Source organism: Oryx dammah, unplaced genomic scaffold (assembly GCF_014754425.2).
Source record: "Oryx dammah isolate SB20612 unplaced genomic scaffold, SCBI_Odam_1.1 HiC_scaffold_2, whole genome shotgun sequence".
NCBI lineage: Eukaryota > Metazoa > Chordata > Mammalia > Artiodactyla > Bovidae > Oryx > Oryx dammah.
In genome coordinates, this window is record NW_024070186.1 from 149,391,721 (window position 1) to 149,410,453 (window position 18,733).

Sequence of the window (18,733 nt, forward strand, 5' to 3'; positions counted from 1 at the left end):
GACTTTGTTAATCCAAACTTAATTTGGTTTTATGAGGTTAAATTTAGGTTTTATTTTGTTTTGACTTAAGAAAACTATTGTTTGTACCAGAATTACTTTTACAAATAAAAATGGCTATGTAGTGAATTTCCTGCCAACAATGTTGGTTTCTATAGATTCTATCGATTACGTTAAACATAACTTGAGACTAAGACTTTCTTTTAAAGATTTATCATTTCTTTACAGATGATTTCAGTTCAAGATATTTTTCTGATTAATACATTGACAATCTGTCATTGTGGAATAAACACCATGCAATCATACTGAATAATTTTACATTTAAGGATGTTTATAAACGTAGTACATTGGTTTGGGTGGTTGTTCACTAAGCCATGTCTGACTCTTGTGACCCCGTGGACTGTACCCTGCCAGGTTCCTCTGTCCATGAGACTTCCCAGGCAAGAACACTGGAGTGGGTTGCCATCTCCTTCTCCAGGAAATCCTCCCAGCCCAGGGATCACACCTCTGTCTCAGCATTGGCAGGCACTGAGCCACCAGGGAAGCCTGTAATCATTGGTAAAGGTTTAAAAAAGCTGTATTGCCTATTACATTTAACTTTAGTTTCTTACAGTTTTTACTGTGTCTTTTACGTTATATAATGTAGGCAAACTATCTAACTTGCTGTTTTCTTTATTGATGTATTTCTTTATTGAAGTATTGACTAATACTTCGATTCATTTTCAGAGAAAATTTCTTAATTATGCAGTTGAAAACTCTGTACTTCTCTTGGTCACTGTGTTAATAGTTCAATGTCTAAATTTGACAGTTGTCTGTGAAGAAAGCTTATAAAGCTACATTATTGTAGTCAATGTTTTTATGTTACGCTTGAGATCTATATATTTATACATACAATGTGGTTTTCATTAAAATAATGCACAAAGAGTGAAGAAGTTTTAGCAGTTTAGCTCCGCTCAAAGTAACATGGGCATCACCTGGCCCCCTTGGTGGCTTGTTGCCATGTCGGTATCATGTTTGGTGGGGTACTCATCCAAACCTGGAAGTGGCTGGGGAAGTCAGAAACTAAGGTACAGCTGGTGCATCTGGCTGTGTGGTGGCAGCCGAGGAGGGCCTGGCATTTCCAGGGCAGCTGACAGGGGACCGGGGAGGCGGAACCTGAGAAGGCATGTAAGACTTGCATCCATGAACACCATTTGGATTTTTCCCTGCGTGTATATCCAAGGTCTGTCTACGTTTCCTTGGAGTTCTTTTGTCCCTTTTTGTTTTCTACCTATGCTTAGTGATGGCCACAGAAGTTGCCTCTGACTGTTTTACTAAGATAAGCAATGTATTGTGCCCCCGACCCCAACCTGTCCCTCTATCAGTCTGACTCCTCAAGGAACACCCAACAGACAGGATCGATCAACCTAAGTGCTAGCAATTAGTAAATATTTAATCATCACTTTTGAAACTGGTTTATGCAGGGTCTTGAAAACCAGGTTGTGTGTTTATTTGAGTGGGTCAATTTGCTAAAAGTAGATTTACAGAAAGCCACTTGCAGAATGAAAAAAAAATGTGTCAAAATCCAATTTGCCAAGAACGAATGCTCTAAATTACCAATTCCATGCATGCTTGAGACCTATTAAAAAGTCTTCTAAGCCTTCTGTGAGGTAAGCCAAGGAGCAGGGCAGAGCATGAGCATACAAAAATAGAGATGAACTGCAAACTCTGTTTAAGAAAAATCCCACCTGTCTTTGTACCAAATGGCTGGGGTACATGCAAAACTAATGCTCTGAAAAAAATCTAATAGGCAAACTCACTTTCAGCTGCTAGTAACAGGCACATAAATACAAATAAAACTGGTTTTATTTCCTAATAAGCTGTCTAGAGATAGGCAGGTGCTAGTGTTGGATCAGTGGTTCAACTGCTTGAGGATTGGCATCTCTGTGGCTCTCTTCACCCCTCCTTCCTTCATGGCTGAAAGGACGTTTGCAGCTCTAGTGATCATTTTGGTGCTTGTGACAGAAGAGAGGGAAGAGGTGCCCTAGTTGTACCTATCACTTTAATCAGGGAAGCAAAAGTTTTCCCAGAGGTTCCGTGGTCAAAGCTGTGTCCCCCGGCCACCCTAGCTGCAAGAGAGTCTGAGACAGTGAGCATTTAGCTTTTCCAGGTTCTTTAGTGGAGACAGATACAGGGGAAAGGGGTTGGGAATGGGTGGCAAGTTGGACCACCAATGTTATAATTAAATATAATTAACTTCTCTTTCAGAATAGGTAGCTTGTAAGTCAAGAAATGTCTATCAACAATTTTAAGATTATAAATTAAAACTCAGTTCTAATCATGACATATTTTTAACAGATGCATTTCTGCTACATTGCTTTTCCTTTTTTCCCTCCCTAACATTCTAGAGTGGGACTAAAGTCAAATTAATCTTTCAAGCAAAAGAGAGGAAAAAGTCAAAAGACCAACAGTGGCAAAACGCTTTCAGCCACTCCCCTTCTCACTGTCCTTCCACACCAAACAACATCTGGAAAACATTCCCACATTCGTTGGCATTCAAAAACTGATACAGCTGACCAAAGTCCATGTGGTTTCCTCTGGCTCCATTAACACTGAATACTTTTTCTTCAAAAACTGGAAATTTTCTTTGTCTCTCCATGTCCTCACTTGTACCATCAAAAGGAATATCTTCTCGATGGCGAATTAAAATTCTCTTCCAGTTTAATTTTCTGAGCCTGAAAAAAAATTTTCAGAGTAGAAAATTTGAAGGTGTGTACTCTAAAGCCCTGAAGTAGAAGTTATAAAATAGATTTATCAATGCTTTTTCCTAGAAGTAAAGAAATTTCCTTTCATCTCACATGGATTTTAATCTAATATGATTCCAGTAATGAGTGATCAGTCATGTCTGTTTTGCAATGCTATGGACTGTAAGCCCGCCAGGCTCCTCTGTCCAAGGGCTTTTCCAGGCAAGAATACTGGAGTGGGTTGCCATTTCCTTCATATCCCATCTCCAAATTCATTTACTGCTATTATGACTGCCTGGTATCAGTATTTTACAAATGTAGAAATTACTGAATCTCGACCTCTTGAAGGGGCTTGTCATTTAGGATATCAGTAGAGAAATAAGATTCCCTAGTGGCTCTGTGTGGATCACAATAAACTGTGGAAAATTCTGAGAGATGGGAATACCAGACCACCTGACCTGCCTCTTGAGAAATCTGTATGCAGATCAGGAAGCAACAGTTAGAAATGGACATGGAACAACAGACTGGTTCCAAATAAGAAAAGGAGTATGTCAAGGCTGTATACTGTCACCCTGCTTATTTAACTTATATGCAGAGTACATCCTGAGAAACGCTGGACTGGAAGAAACACAAGCTGGAATCAAGATTGCTGGGAGAAATATCAATAACCTCAGATATGCAGATGCCACCACCCTTATGGCAGAAAGTGAAGAGGAACTAAAAAGCCTCTTGATGAAAGTAAAAGAGGAGAGTGAAAAAGTTGGCTTAAAGCTCAACATTCAGAAAACGAAGATCATGGCATCTGGTCTCATCACTTCATGGGAAATAGATGGGGAAACAGTGGAAACAGTGTCAGACTTTATTTTTTGGGGCTCAAAAATCACTGCAGATGGTCTAGTCAAGGCTATGGTTTTTCCTGTGGTCGTGTATGGATGTGAGAGTTGGACTGTGAAGAAGGCTGAGCACCAAAGAATTGATGCTTTTGAACTGTGGTGTTGGAGAAGACTCTTGAGAGTCCCTTGGACTGCAAGGAGATCCAATCAGTCCGTTCTGAAGGAGATCAGCCCTGGGATTTCTTTGGAAGGACTGATGCTAAAGCTGAAGCTCCAGTACTTTGGCCACCTCATGCGAAGAGCTGACTCACTGGAAAAGACTGATGCTGGGAGGGATTGGGGGCAGGAGGAGAAGGGGATGACCGAGGATGAGATGGCTGGATGGCATTACTGACTCGATGGAAGTGAGTCTGAGTGAACTCCGGGAGTTGGTGATGGACAGGGAAGCCTGGCGTGCTACGATTCATGGGGTCGCAAAGAGTCGGACACAACTGAGTGACTGAACTGAACTGAGTCGCTCAGACATTAAAGAATTTGCTGCAATGCAGGAGACCCGGATTCAGTTCCTGGGTCAGGAAGATCCCCTGGAGAAGGGAATGGCAACCCACTCCAGTATTCTTGCCTGGAGAATTCCATGGACACAGGAGCCTGGTGGGCTACAGCCCATGGGGTCGCTAAGAGTCGGACATGACTGAGCGACCGATACCTTTCATTTCTCACTTTCAGAGAAATAAGATTAGAAATCTTGTTCCACAGGGTACACACAACTTACAGCATCGCTAAGATGAGAGAAGAATCAGGTCCATAGAAATGGAGGGGACAGTAGACAGTGTTGTGGGCAGGGGCGGGACTTAATGTCTACCTACAGAACATCTTCTCTGCGCCGTGTGTCAGGTGAGAGGAGTACGCTGACCAAATGTGAGTGCTGTTTTAGACTAAATCCTGATATGACTTCCGGGACACACAGATTTCCACATCTCTAGTATCATGTGATACATGGCACAGTGACAGACTTTTTTTCTTGGGCTCCAAAAGCACTGCAGATGGTGACTGCAGCCATGACCTTAAGAGACACTTACTCTTTGGAAGGAAAGCTATGATGAACCTAGACAGCATATTAAAAAGCAGAGACGTTACTTTGCCAACAAAGGTCTAGTCAAAGCTTTGGTTTTTCCAGTAGTCATGCATGGATGTGAGAGTTGGACCATAAAGAAAGCTGAGTGCTGAAGAATTGATGCTTTTGAACTGTGGTGTTGGAGAAGACTCTTGAGAGTCCCTTGGACTCCAAGGAGATCCAACCAGTCTATCCTAAAGGAAATCAGTCCTGAATATTCATTGGAAGGACGGATGCTAAAGCTGAAGCTCCAATACTGTGGCCAACAGATGCAAGGAACTGACTCATTGAAAAAGACCCTGATGCTGGGAAAGATTGAAGGAAGGAGGAGAAGGGGACAACAGAGGATGAGATGGCTGGATGGCATCACCAACTCTATAGACGTGACTTTGAGTAGACTCCAGGAGTTGGTGATGGACAGGGAAGCCTGGCGTGCTGCAGTCCATGGGGTCGCAAAGAGTCAGACATGACTGAGCGACTGAACTGAACTGAGTATCATGTTGCATACTGTAATAATTGACAAGGCATACAAAAGTTGTGAAAACCTTGGACTTTTCTGGTGATACAGTGGATAAGAATCCACCTGCCAGTGCAGGAGACACGGGTTTGATCGCTGGTCCAGCAAGATTCCACGTACTATGAAGCCACTAAGCCCATGAGGCACAACTCCAGAAGCCAGCATGCTTTAGGGCCTGCAAACCACAACTCCTAAAGCCCTGCCTGGCGTCTTAGAGCCAGCAAATCACAACTCCTGAGCCCATGTGTGCTCTGCTACAAGAGAAGCCACAATGAGAAGCCCACAGACCACAACTAGAGAGTAGTGCCCACTCGCTATAAGAGGAGAGAAAGCCCGCACAGAGCAACAAAGACCCAGCACAACAACAACAAAAAAGGTGGTGATAGCCAACCTTGACCAGAATTCTTCACAGGCACTCTGTGGGCCTTCCACACAAACAACACCAGGTTTCCCAGGCATGCTAAACCCAGAGAGGGAAAGCTCCTTTGCCCACTCAAGAATATTCTTTCTTTTGTATTTGTTGTAGATGTGATGGCTGTAGATCCAGAGCCTTGTGAGAACGTGGTCGCCTGGCTGGACTGCACTTCCTGGAGCAGGGGATGGGGTGACGTCTTTGCTGATGTAGCCAGAAGCATGTTCTCGAACCCACTCAGTGGCATTCAGTATACAGACATCTCCGAGACAGTTCTTTTGTAGGTATGCGGTCAGATCCGTATTCAGCTGAGCCTGCTCGGATCTACTTAATAATTCTGACCTGATGGAAAAGATATGGGATTAAACATTAAATCAATTTTCTCAGAACAAACTTGAGAAGTGCTTTTGTTCTCAGATTAGTTTTGACCTCTAAAGTTGGCCAGGGTCTGTAACGTACCTGACAGTAATTTCAGGCAGAACTGCAGGGTATTTAAAAGGAAGAATACAGGCCAGAGAAACCATCACCTGATTAAAAAAAGAGAGAGAGAGAAAAATTGCCCTAAGTGCTGTTTTAAGTTGAGACATATTTCAATGCTTCCAAAAGCAACACTGAATTACCACTGCTTCCTCAGATACGTCCAGGTTCAAACTGATTGTAAAGTAAACTTTTGAAGATCGTCCTTCCATGGTCCTCTTTTCAATGCACTCTTTCAGTTCTGCTAAAGCCAGCTGGTCATTCATGATGAGCTCGTTCTCACCAGGGAACATACTGGCCAGCAGGTCCAACTCAGAGAGCTGGGCCTCTGCCTGCTCAATCTCAGTCATTTCGGGGTAGCTGTAAGTTTCTAAGAAAGTAAGGATAAGAGAGACATTTATAAATACAGTCTTGGGAGAACTCAACATCGGTACATATTGAATATGGGTACTTACTGAAAATCTGATTTCTTAATAAAATATGACATTTAATCAGAATACCTTCTGTGTTACTTTCAGATGTAATATACTAAGGATCGAAAGGGGTTTCCCTGGTAGCTCAGTTGGTGAAGAATCTGCCTGCAATGCAGGAGACCCAGGTTTGATCCTTGGGTCAGGAAGATCCCCTGGAGAAAGGAATAGCAATCTACCCCAGTATTCTTGCCTGGGAAATCCCATGGATAGAGGAGCCTAGCGGGCTACAGTCCATGAAGTGGCAAAAAGTTGGATGTGACTGAACGACTAAATCACCACCAGGGATCCAAACTACAGGACAACCCAATGACAGTGGTAAAACTCCAAAGAAACCCAGGCACCAGATTTCTCTATATGTAGATAGTTGATGTGGCGTCTTGAGATACCACAATGAGCAATTACACGGAAGTAAACTAATTGTGTAGTCAAAAGTCATAACAATGATATACCCAGGAGAGAGGCTCTGACTGGTTACCTTGGAAACTCAGAATGAAAAGAATAAGGAAGAAAGTTAGATGTGTGGTCATTTTTTTCTCTTAATATTCATTAGTTTTTAAAAAACAGAAGAATGTGAAAAACAGAAAATAAAGGCTAATTATCCCATAGCTCAAGTAACACATGTCAACAACAGCAAAAAGTTACAAGATTATAAAATTCAAATGACGGAGAAAGGTTAAAAAGTGAAGACACAGTTTGCTGCTGGTGATTGCTTCCCCTAGCTAAGCCCCCTATCCAAGGCAGAGATTTTGGTATTTCAGAAACATTTTAGGCATTACACATATACCATGGTGGTATAACGTGTAAATAAATGTAGAGAATGAAATATATCGTTAAAATCTACCTAGAAGGGGTGATATTTACAAATCTTTTGTCCATACTTCCTAACTCTCTCCCCACCAAATATATTTTGGAGATCTATTCACTGAAAATTAGAGATACCAAGGGAACATTTCATGCAAAGATGGGCTCGATAAAGGAAAGAAATGGTATGGACCTAACAGAAGCAGAAGATATTAAGAAGAGGTGGCAAGAATACACGGAAGAACTGTACAAGAAAGGTCTTCACAACCCAGATAATCATGATGATGTGATCACTAATCTAGAGCCAGACATCTTGGTATGTGAAGTCAAGTGGGCCTTAGAAAGCATCACTACGAACAAAGCTACTGGAGGTTATGGAATTCCAGTTGAGCTGTTTCAAATCCTGAAAGATGATGCTGTGAAAGTGCTGCACTCAATATGCCAGCAAATTTGGAAAACTCAGCAGTGGCCACAGGACTGGAAAAGATCAGTTTTCATTCCAATTCCAAAGAAAGGCAATGCCAAAGAATGCTCAAACTACCACACAATTGCACTCATCTCACATGCTAGTAAAGTAATACTCAAAATCCTCCAAGCCAGGCTTCAGCAATACGTGAACCATGAACTCCCTGATGTTCAAGCTGGTTTTAGAAAAGGCGGAGGAACCAGAGATCAAATTGCCAACATCTGCTGGATCATCGAAAAAACAAGAGAGTTCCAGAAAAACATCTATTTCTGCTTTATTGACTATGCCAAAGCCTTTGACTGTGTGGATCACAATAAACTGTGGAAAATTCTGAAAGAGATGAGAATACCAGACCACCTAACCTGCCTCTTGAGAAATGTGTATGCAGGTCAGGAAGCAACAGTTAGAACTGGACATGGAACAACAGACTGGTTCCAAATAGGAAAAGGAGTACGTCAAGGCTGTATATTGTCACCCTGCTTATTTAACTTATATGCAGAGTACATCATGAGAAACACTGGACTGGAAGAAACACAAGCTGGAATCAAGATTGCCGAGAGAAATATCAATCACCTCAGATATGCAGATGACACCACCCTTATGGCAGAAAGTGAAGAGGAACTAAAAAGCCTCTTGATGAAAGTGAAAGAGGAGAGTGAAAAAGTTGGCTTAAAGCTCAACATTCAGAAAACGAAGATCATGGCATCTGGTCCCATCACTTCATGGGAAATAGATGGGGAAACAGTAGAAACAGTGTCAGACTTTATTTTTTGGGGCTCCAAAATCACTGCAGATGGTGACTGCAGCCATGAAATTAAAAGACGCTTACTCCTTGGAAGAAAAGTTATGACCAACCTAGATAGTATATTCAAAAGCAGAGACATTACTTTGCCGACTAAGGTCTGTCTAGTCAAGGCTCTGGTTTTTCCTGTGATCATGTATGGATGTGAGAGTTGGACTGTGAAGAAAGCTGAGCGCCGAAGAATTGATGCTTTGGAACTGGTGTTGGAGAAGACTCTTGAAAGAGTCCCTTGGACTGCAAGGAGATCCAACCAGTCCATGCTGAAGGAGATCAACCCTGGGATTTCTTTGGAAGGAATGATGCTAAAGCTGAAACTCCAGTACTTTGGCCACCTGATGCGAAGAGCTGACTCATTGGAAAAGACTCTGATGCTGGGAGGGATTGGGGGCAGGAGGAGAAGGGGACGACCGAGGATGAGATGGCTGGATGGCATCGCGGACTCGATGGACGTGAATCTGAGTGAACTCCGGGAGATGGTGATGGATAGGGAGGCCTGGTGTGCTGTGATTCATGGGGTTGCAAAGAGTCAGACACGACTGAGCGACTGAACTGAACTGAACTGATTCACTGTCAGCACATAGATTGATCTATCTCATTCTTTCTGGTGGTTGACTATCATAATGAATCAGATAGATACGTCATAATTTATTGCATTCCATATCTACTGATGGGCACTGAGTTTTTTCCCACAGTTTTGCTATTATGAACACTTCTATAATGGAACTTTATGAATACACACACACACAGAGTTTGGTGAGCTGTGAATAATATATACACAAGAGTAAGTTTGCAGAGGTGGCTGATTGGTACAGCAGTTTACAAGTTTGGGTATTGTCAAGTTGCCTTCCAGAAAGTTGCTACATGGAAGTTTAAAATTTTCACACAGTCCCCTGCTTTAAAAAAAATTCTTGGCATATAGTCTTTATATGATGTTCTGTGTCTGTGTGAGCCATTCATTAGTTTTTATTTTTAAGGAGGCAGACTCACCAGCCTTTTCTTTTACAGCTTCTGGACTTTGAATCTTTGTTGGAAAAGATTCTTCCCCACTCCAAGGTTATAAAGATTACAAGATGCTAACCAAAATAGGATTTTAAAACATTTTTTAGAATTTGATAACTTGATTTTTTCATTTGCAAGAAAGTGCAGGGCCATCTAATAAAACATGGAGGCTGAGCATATGTATTTATTTCTCTTTCTCTCTTTTCCCTCCATTAAAATTAGAGTAAAGGAATAGATTCTTAAATATAAAGGGACAGGAAATGACAGATAAAAGCTGTCAACAAAATACGGGAAGATGGAAAGGGGTGAATGAGTCACAGCTAACTTAGATTTCAGCTTTCTTTCCTTTATTAACTGCTTGGTTGGGTGGGGAAGGGAACTGCAGAACTTCAGAAGGGCTCAGAACTGTCAACACCAGCTACTTTGGAAAGTTGCTCTGTGTATGCCGTAGAAAACATGAATTTGTTGAAACTCTAGAGTCTAGACTTTAGACTCTCTTTCAGGGTTTCTTAATATTGGCACTACATATCTGATGGCTGAATCACAAATTATAAGACTGTTGTTCTAAATGTATGTAGAAGAAAAATTTAAGATTATTATATCATTGAATTAAAAGTGACATAAGGTTTCTGTATTTTACTGACACTGGTAAAATATGATACCAGCAGACTATAATGGGTTGCTGCTTCTTCCGTGTCAAGCCTGGGATATTTGAGGCAAAAAAAAAAAAAAAAACCAAAGGAGAAATCATCATTCCTTTGTTGGGGCCTGGGTCCTTTGGCTGATCTGCCACCCTCTCTCTCTCTCTTAGTCTTTTTTTGTTTTTTTTATATATATATATATATATATATATATATATATATATATATCATGATTCTTCTGGAGAAGACTAGGAAAAATATCCTGAAAAGTGGAAGTCCCTCTAACATAATATTTTTAATTTATCAAGTTGGCATTCAAAAAAAAGAAAAAGGGGGAAACGTTGTTATAAGGAAAGCTGACTTAAAAATGCCAATCTTATGAAACTGCCCTAAAGAAAAACCAACACATAAAACTGTGTTTCTAAGGATGATCACTGTTAAAAATAAGAAAAAAATTCAGAAATGGCTTAATTGTTCAGCAACAGAACAGTAGTTAAGTAAATACATAGGCATACCTTTGAGATACTGCAGGTTTAATTCTAGACCAACATAATAATGTGAGTATCACAATAAAGTGAATGACACAAATATTTTGATTTCCCAGTGCATATAAAAGTTATGTTTATACTACACTGTATTCTGTTAAGTATGCAATAGAAATATGTCTAAAAGAAAACAACGTACGTACCTTAATTATGATCTTTTTTGTAATAATGACATCAAAGATCAGTGGTCACAGGTCACTATAACCAATTTGGTAATAATGAAAGTTTGAAATATTGTGAGAATTACCAAAATGTGAGAGAGAGACACAAAGGGAGCAAATGCTGTGGGAAAAATACCACCAGGAGATGTGCTCAAGAGTTACAACAAACCTTCAATTTGTAAAAAACAAAAAACACACTATCTGCAAAGTGCAATAAAATGAGATATGCCTGTACACCCTGTACACCCAAACAGTAGAATATTATGAAATAACTTAAAAAATGGATATTCACATTGATGTTCATGATGTATGGTTACTTAAAATAGTAGATTATAAAAATAAAAAATAAATGAAAATAGGTTGTAGAACAATATAAATAATCAATAAATAATATCACTATTCCTTCTTACGATCACACATACATGAAAAAAAAATCACAAAGAGAATTCACAAAACTACTGACAGTTGGCTAATGTGGGTTGACAGAAGAAGAGAAGGATTTTCATTTTTTATTTTGTATGCTTCTATATTGCTTGAAGTTCATGATTAGCATGTAGTACCTCTAAATTCACTAGAAAGGAGTAAGAGTTATACTTCTGAATGTAAAACTGAATCGCACTGATGCAGAGGAAACACGGCTTACCTTCTCAACGAGAATTTACTCTGGGGAATCAAACACCATTATTTCAGTTGGTGGTGTCTTCATGGACTTCCTTTTCATCTTTGGTAAAGGTTGATTGGGCAGCTATTATCTGTAGAGCTTCATCCTTCATTCCTTCCTGGAACTATTTAGGTTGAAGATCAGGACTTATATCTAATAAAATATAGAACAGTGAAGGTAAAAAGGCCAAGTGTTCAGTGACCAGTATTATCACAAGGATTAAAATGATCAATAAAATGGGTCATCAAAAAAAAGATTTGAGGAAGGTGTCACGATTTGAGTTGAGCCTTAAAGGAAGAGTAAGACTTAGACAAGGGAGGAGGAGGCCTAATGTGCCGAGGGAAGAAAGGTGTGCAGGGCAAGAAAGCACAACAGAAACAGCATGGACCTGAACCGGTCCCTTCTTCACAAGTCCAACTGCCCAGGTATAATTCAGGGATTCATTGTTTGAAATATGTTTGTCCTCTAAACCCATTCTTGGTCCTTCTTTACCCTTCCCTGGACTCTGGACAGCTGACCTCCACAGCCTATAGCTCCCAAGTCTTCTGCTTTTCTTGTGGTTGGCCAGTGCTCTGGCTGGAAGTGGGAGGATGAAAGGAGAAAGAGGCCAGGGTATTTCTTCATTATTCTTTTCCTGCTTTGGTGGGATTCTGACAATGACCTATGACCAAGCTCCTGCAGGCAGCCCTTCACTTCTTTAGCTCCAGTAGAACTTTCAGCCTAGAGAAAGTCATGGTTCCTTTAAATCTGGCCATACCTTGGGACTTCCCCCTGTGGTCTAGTGGTTAAGACTCTGTGTTTCCACTGCAGGGGTGTACGCTTGATCCCTGGTCACGGAACTAAGATCCCCTTGTACTGCTGCTGCTATTAAGTCGCTTCAGTCGTGTCCGACTCTGTGCGACTCCATGGACGGTAGCCCACCAGGCTGCCCTGTCCCTGGGATTCTCCAGGCAATAACACTGGAGTGGGTTGCCATTTCCTTCTCCAAAGCATGAAAGTGAAAAGTGAAAGTGAGGTCGCTCAGTCGTGTCTGACTCTTCATGACCCCATGGACTGCAGCTTACCAGGCTCCTCTGTCCATGGGATTTTCCAGGCAAGAGTACTGGAGTGGGGTGCCATTGCTTTCTCCGCTTGTACCATGTGATAAGGCCAAAAGATATATATGTAGGGGTGTGTGCATGTGTGTGTGTCTGTGTGCACTTAGTTGCTCAGTCATGTCCAACTCTTTGTGACCCTGTGGACAGTGGCCCACCAGGCTCCTTTGTCCATGGAATTTTCCATGCAAAAATAGTGGAGTGGATTGCCATTCCCTTCTCCAGGGGATGTATGTATACACACACACATATATTTTCAGAATATATATATGTGTATATATATATATCTTCAGAAATATTTAAAATCCCTGGATTATTAGAATTCCTTATCTTTTCTAGTCCTGTTGGAGTTGGGGAACTAGGAAACAACTTGTTAGATGGTTATTAGAGGAGGTGAATTTACTTTGGTTTTTATCATAGTGGTTAAGTATACTCTGTTGCCACACTGCCAAGATGCAACTCCTGGCTCTGCCACTTACCAACTGTGTGACCTGAGGCAGGTGGCTTAATTTTCTGTGCCTTACTCTTCCCATCTCCAGAATGGGAATGACAGGGCTGCTGTAAGTTATTAAATGAGGATGTGTGGGAAGTACTTAAAATGATGCCTGGCAACAGAGTAAGTGCCATAAAGAGCTTGCTATTTTTATATTCAATCAACAAATATTTCTTGGGTACCTATTGTATGTCAAGCACTAAGACTGTAATGATGGACTAAAGTAACAAAACAAAACAAAAATCTCTGCTGTCAGAGACTTAACCTAGTGGGAGCAGACTATGATAACAGAACACACACACACATTGCCATGCCCTCTTCCTGGGAATCTTCCCAACCCAGGGATTGAACACACTCTCCTGCAGCTCCTGCACTGCAGGCTGGAGGCACTGGGGAAGCACCACATACACTGGCCCTCTACACCTCACATATATGTCCACTGAATAACAGTTATGAAGAAGATAAATAAAGTGCAAGTTGCTGGGGGTGGTTCAATTATACACAGGCTGGCCAGGAACAGCCTTTTTGCTAAGGTGACTGCGGGGGAATGAGACTGGAAGGCACTGAAGAAGAAAGCCATGTGTTGAAATGAGCAAAAAGTCTTCCAGGCAAAAGGAACAGCATGTCCATAGCCCAGGAAGCAGGATGATGCTACACCAGGTGGCAGAAGCAGTGAGCCAGGGGCAGGGTTTTAGGACAAAACGTTAGAGAGGAAATCAGGGGCAGTCATGTTGGAACTCAGGGAATGGCTAGGATTTAGGATTTTTTAAAAATATATATTTATTATGTATTCGGCTGTGCCAGGTCTTAGTGGCAGCACTGGGGATCTTGCAGCATTCGACCACCAGGGAAGTCCCAGGATTTGGGGTTTTATCCTGACTGATATGGAAGGCCACTGAAGGGGTCTGACTTATTAAAGGCTCACACTCACTGCTGGGAAGAAGGATGGCAGCAGAGTTAGCAGGCAGGCACTACAACGACAGGAGAGATGATGGTGACTTGGCTTAGGGTATGGTAGTGGAGGTGGTGAGCAACTGTTCGTGTTCTAGACATGTATTAAGAGTAGACCAACAGGATCATTGATGAATTATATGTGATATGTAAGAATAACTCCGAGGCTTCCAGAAAACTGGAAGAACGGACCTGCCATATACTTGGATGGGGAAGATGGTGGAAATCTGAAGCTTGGTCCTAGACAGACCAGGTAATGAAATGTCTGTCAAGCCACCTAGTAAGTAGAGACGTCCAGCAGGCAGCTCGATGAACTACAGCGTTTGTAAGAGATCTGGCTGAAGATGTAATTTAGGGAGTACTGAGCATTTCTCTAAAAGCACGTTTGTTTAGTTAGTTGGGGAGTGAGTTAATTTGGGAACAGGCCTCATTGAGTTTGGAGGTTCGGGTCTCAGCGACGCATGGCTGGACAGCTACCGGAGTGATGTCACAAATAAATGATTTGTCCAGTTATTTTCGTAGACGAGGTTTCAGTCCCAGAAACACCTTGAACAGGATTTTCTGACTCAGGGTTTTAGTGAATATCACTGTAAGAACGCAGAATGACACGAGCTTCCTTTCTTTTTCCCTTGCAGATTTTTTTCTTATTTTGACTATTACTTCTTTTAAAGGACTTGGCTGTCCAAGTCCTACCTTACTCAGAAAGTTTCTCCTGGCCCCTGTCCTAACGACAGACCATGTTCAGGATGTGTGTGGTGTGTGGGAGTTTGGGGGAGGGGGGGCGGCGTAGAAGAGACGAGGGTGGGCGGGGCCAGGAAACGCGAAGCTGGTTCTAACCAATGAGCGGTGAGAAGTTAGTGGGAAGGCGGGACCACCAGGTCGCCGAGTTACCGAGCGGTGGACTGGGCCGCCGCAGCGTAGGAACTCCCGGTCCGCAGCTGGACAGAAGACTCACCTCGAGCCGTGGACCCACTCAGTGCTGTAACCCCGCGTTTCGTGACTGCATAAACGGCTCGATTCTTATTCGGAGACACCCTCAAGGATCCCAGGGCTAGCGAACCGGAAGCCGACAAACAGCCTTGGTCGGGCCGCCTCAGGAGAGTGAGACACCGCCCCCCCGGACGGGCGCATGCGCGTTCTCAAGCGCGCGCGTCCCGGAAGTCGGAGTTGATAAAACCTGGATCCCTGGGCCCGGCTTCGTTTCTGTCAGCCGGATAGTTTTTGTTCTTCCCTATTCGCGTTTCCCAGCTGCTGCCACTGTCTGTGAGAAGCATGGCCGGCAAGTTTCCTGGGTCAGGATATGGTCCACTGAAGCAACGCCCCTCAAATTCGAACTTGCGGCGGAGTCCTTCGGGGATCTTGGTATAACGCAGATGGGATTCGGAAGTTAGCCTTGGAGTCCCACGTTTTGCATTCCTAAGATCTTCCCAGTAGTAGCGGTCCTGCTGGCCCCTGAACGACGCTGAGTAGCAAGGCAGTAGGGACAGGTGAGCGTGGATGGTGGCCATGGCGACCCTAGGAAGGACCCTGTGCCAACACAGAAATTTATCGCCACGGATCAAGGACAGTTTTAAGCTGACTCTCCAACACGAGAGTAATTAAAAGATGTTTTTCTTAACCAACTAAATATACGCAGTGTACCTTTTCCTCTATGTTACATATTCATTGTAGAAATCTCACAAGATTTATCGCCTGATACTGGGTCTTTCCTGGCGGCTCAAACCGCAAAGAATTTGCCTGCAATGCTGGAGACCTGAGTTTGATCCCTGGGTTGGGAAGATCCCCTGGAGGAGGGCTTGGCAACCAGCTCCAGTATTCTTGCCTGGAGAAACCACATAGACAGAGATGCTTGGCGGGCTACAGTCCATAAGGTCGCAGAGTCGGACACGACTGAGTGACTAAGCCCAGTACAGCACAAGCTGGTATTAATATTAGGTACTATCATTGCTAATTTTTTTTTTTCTTTTTAAGATGTGTTTAAAGGTCTTCATAGCTTCATCTTCTACGTGGTGTTTTGTGAGCATTTTTCAGTGTCATTAAATAATCTCTCCAACTTTTATGGAACATTTCAAGCATTACAGCGAAGTTGAGAGAATTTCAAGTGAAGCAATTCACAAAGAAAGGAGAAGGAGGAAGTTGATTTTGCTCCTCAAAGGATTTTTGTCATGTCTGAAGACATTTTGAGTTGTCACAACTGGAAGGGTGTGTGCTTTGGGCACCCAATGGGTAGAATCCAGGGATACTGCTCAACTTAGCAGGGTGCACCAGGGTACACCGGGGTATCCCCCCTACAAAAAATTTGCTGGTCTAAAATGCTGATAGTGCTAAGGTTAAGTAACTGACCTCAACAATGCCTAACTAGCTTTGTCATAAATCTAATTCAGCCATCCCATCTCTTAATTCATTTCAAAGTAAACTGCAGACATTAGTCTTCTTCTAAGTACTTAAGCATACATAACATTAGGATTTGAATTACGTAGGGTTTTCTTAAGTAAAAAAGAAATGTATATTTGCTGAGTTTTGACAAATTCATACACCTTGGTAGCACCCCAGAAAATTCTTTCAGATTCCTTCCCAGTCAGTCCTCAAGGAACTCAACAGGCAACTATTAGTCTTTTTTTTTTTTTTCCTGCACACCATAATTCGTTTTGCCTGTTCTAGAACTTAATATGGAGAAGACAATGGCACCCCACTCCAGTACTCTTGCCTGGAAAATCCCATGTATGGAGGAGCCTGGTGCCCTGCAGTCCATGAGGTTGCTAAGAGTCGGACACGACTGAAGACTTGGCAGCAGCAACAGAACTTAATAGAGATGGAATTATCCAGTAGGTACCTTTGTGTAAGGCTTCATTGTGTGTATCCATGTTCTTGTGTGTATCAGTAATTTCTTTTATTCCTTAGCTGTATCCACTCAGTGACTATACCTCAGTTCTTCCATTCCCCTTTTGATGGAGACATGGGCCGTTTGCAGTTTTTTGGCTATTATGAGGAAGGTGTGAATAGTCAAGTACCAGCATTTCTCATGACTGAATTTCTTCAGTAAGTATTAAGCATTATGTTCCAAATACTTCTAGGTTCCAGAGATATAGCCACAAGATATAGAAGACAAAGATGCCCCCATCGCAAAGAGCTTAGGTCTGCTTGTTTCTGGGGCAGGGGAGAATGGAAATGGCACCCTACACCAGTATTCTCGCCTGGCAATCCCATAGGAGGCCGGCGGGCTACAGTCCACGCGGTCGCAGAGTCAAGACTGAGTAACACACACACATAAGGTCAGGGTGCTGGGGCAGGGAGTAAATACATAGGTAACTATGAAACAAAGATACCAGGTGGTGATAAATACTGGGTGGAGAAGTAAAATAAGGTGATGTGAGCGATAGGGTCGCCATGTTACCTATGTTTTTCAGCCAAAAGTGACTTTTAAAGTGTGAACAGAATTAAAAGCTCAAAAGTGAATGGCATTCTAGGTGTGGTACAATGGCCCTAAGGCCATTTTAGAAAAGAAAAAAAAAAGGCCTTTGTGCTAAATGATGAAAACTTAAAAAATTATATAAGCAGTATAGAGCAGGAGAGCCGTTTACCCCCCAAATTTAACCATCATTACTCTGGCCAATTCGACAGGTTAGGGTGCCCCTTAACCTACTTTTATCAGATTACTAATAACGGTAACTGTTTATTCGTATCATGTTTTTATTGTGAATTACCTGTTTATATCCTTTGCCTGCTTTTCTATTGGGACCTGCATCTTTTCCCCTAGCGATTATTGTGTCTTCTGCATAGGACTAAACTCCAAGGCGACGAAAGCCTATGTTTATTTCATTCTACAGAGGGCTTGGCACTTAACCTATTTCTAACGCATAAACAGTAAATATTTGTAAATTTTACCTTGTTAGCAAGGTTAGTTCCAGACTATATACTCAATGTTATAAGTCCGGCTGGTCAGAATTCGGGAAAATGAGTAAAATCTAAATGTCCCCCTTCAAATGTGATGTGTTTGAGTAAGGTAACCATCCAGGAGACTACAAATGTCTGACCACCCCCAGGTACCTATACTTTAGGACTATTTACCCAAAGTCGCTCAGTCGTGTCCTACTCTTTGCGACCCAGGGACTGTAGCCCACTAGGCCCCTCTGTCCAGGGGATTCTCCAGGCAAGAATACTGGAGTGGGTTGCCATTTCCTTCTCCAGGGAATCTTCCCAACCCAGGGATCGAACCCAGGTCTCCTGCATTGCAAGCAGACGCTTTAACCTCTGAGCCACCAGGGAAGTCTCCTTAGAACTATTAAAATAACCCAATAACCACAGTGGGGCCAGTGGTAAAGAACTCGCCTGCCAATGCCGGAGACACAAGAGACACGGGTTTGATCCCTTGATTGAGAAGGTCCCTTGAGTAGGAAATGGCAACCACTTCGGTATTCTTGCCTGGAAAATTTTATGGACGAAAGGAACCTGGTGAACTGCAGTCCACGGAGTCGCAGAGTCCGCAGGACTGAGCGCACACGTACCTAATTACCGGAAGCGGGGGGCGGAGGGGCGGGGAATAAAAATCATTGACAGCCAAGTCAGTCGCAAG

The 18,733-nt window shown here is 42.5% G+C and overlaps 1 protein-coding gene across 1 annotated transcript; it reads right to left on the minus strand.

Moving 5' to 3' along the window:
- Positions 1-1,408: 1,408 nt before the first annotated feature.
- RWDD2B (RWD domain containing 2B) lies at positions 1,409-16,218 on the minus strand. The gene is made up of 6 exons (XM_040227683.1): positions 15,116-16,218; positions 11,605-11,775; positions 6,217-6,443; positions 6,056-6,123; positions 5,576-5,938; positions 1,409-2,711 (listed from the first exon to the last, which is right to left on the minus strand). Exons 3-6 carry the CDS (start codon positions 6,421-6,423, stop codon positions 2,477-2,479), a joined length of 873 nt encoding a protein of 290 aa, XP_040083617.1. The 5' UTR covers positions 6,424-6,443; positions 11,605-11,775; positions 15,116-16,218; the 3' UTR covers positions 1,409-2,476.
- Positions 16,219-18,733: the final 2,515 nt, after the last annotated feature.

Excerpts from the sequence above, each read along its gene's own strand:
- RWDD2B (XM_040227683.1), bottom strand. The coding sequence starts at position 6,423 with ATGACTGAGATTGAGCAGGCAGAGGCCCAGCTCTCTGAGTTGGACCTG. Across the intron at positions 6,124-6,216 it reads ACGTATCTGAGGAAGCAGTG|GTGATGGTTTCTCTGGCCTG; the intron begins GTAATTCAGTGT and ends TTTTTTAATCAG. Across the intron at positions 5,939-6,055 it reads CTGCCTGAAATTACTGTCAG|GTCAGAATTATTAAGTAGAT; the intron begins GTACGTTACAGA and ends CTTTTCCATCAG.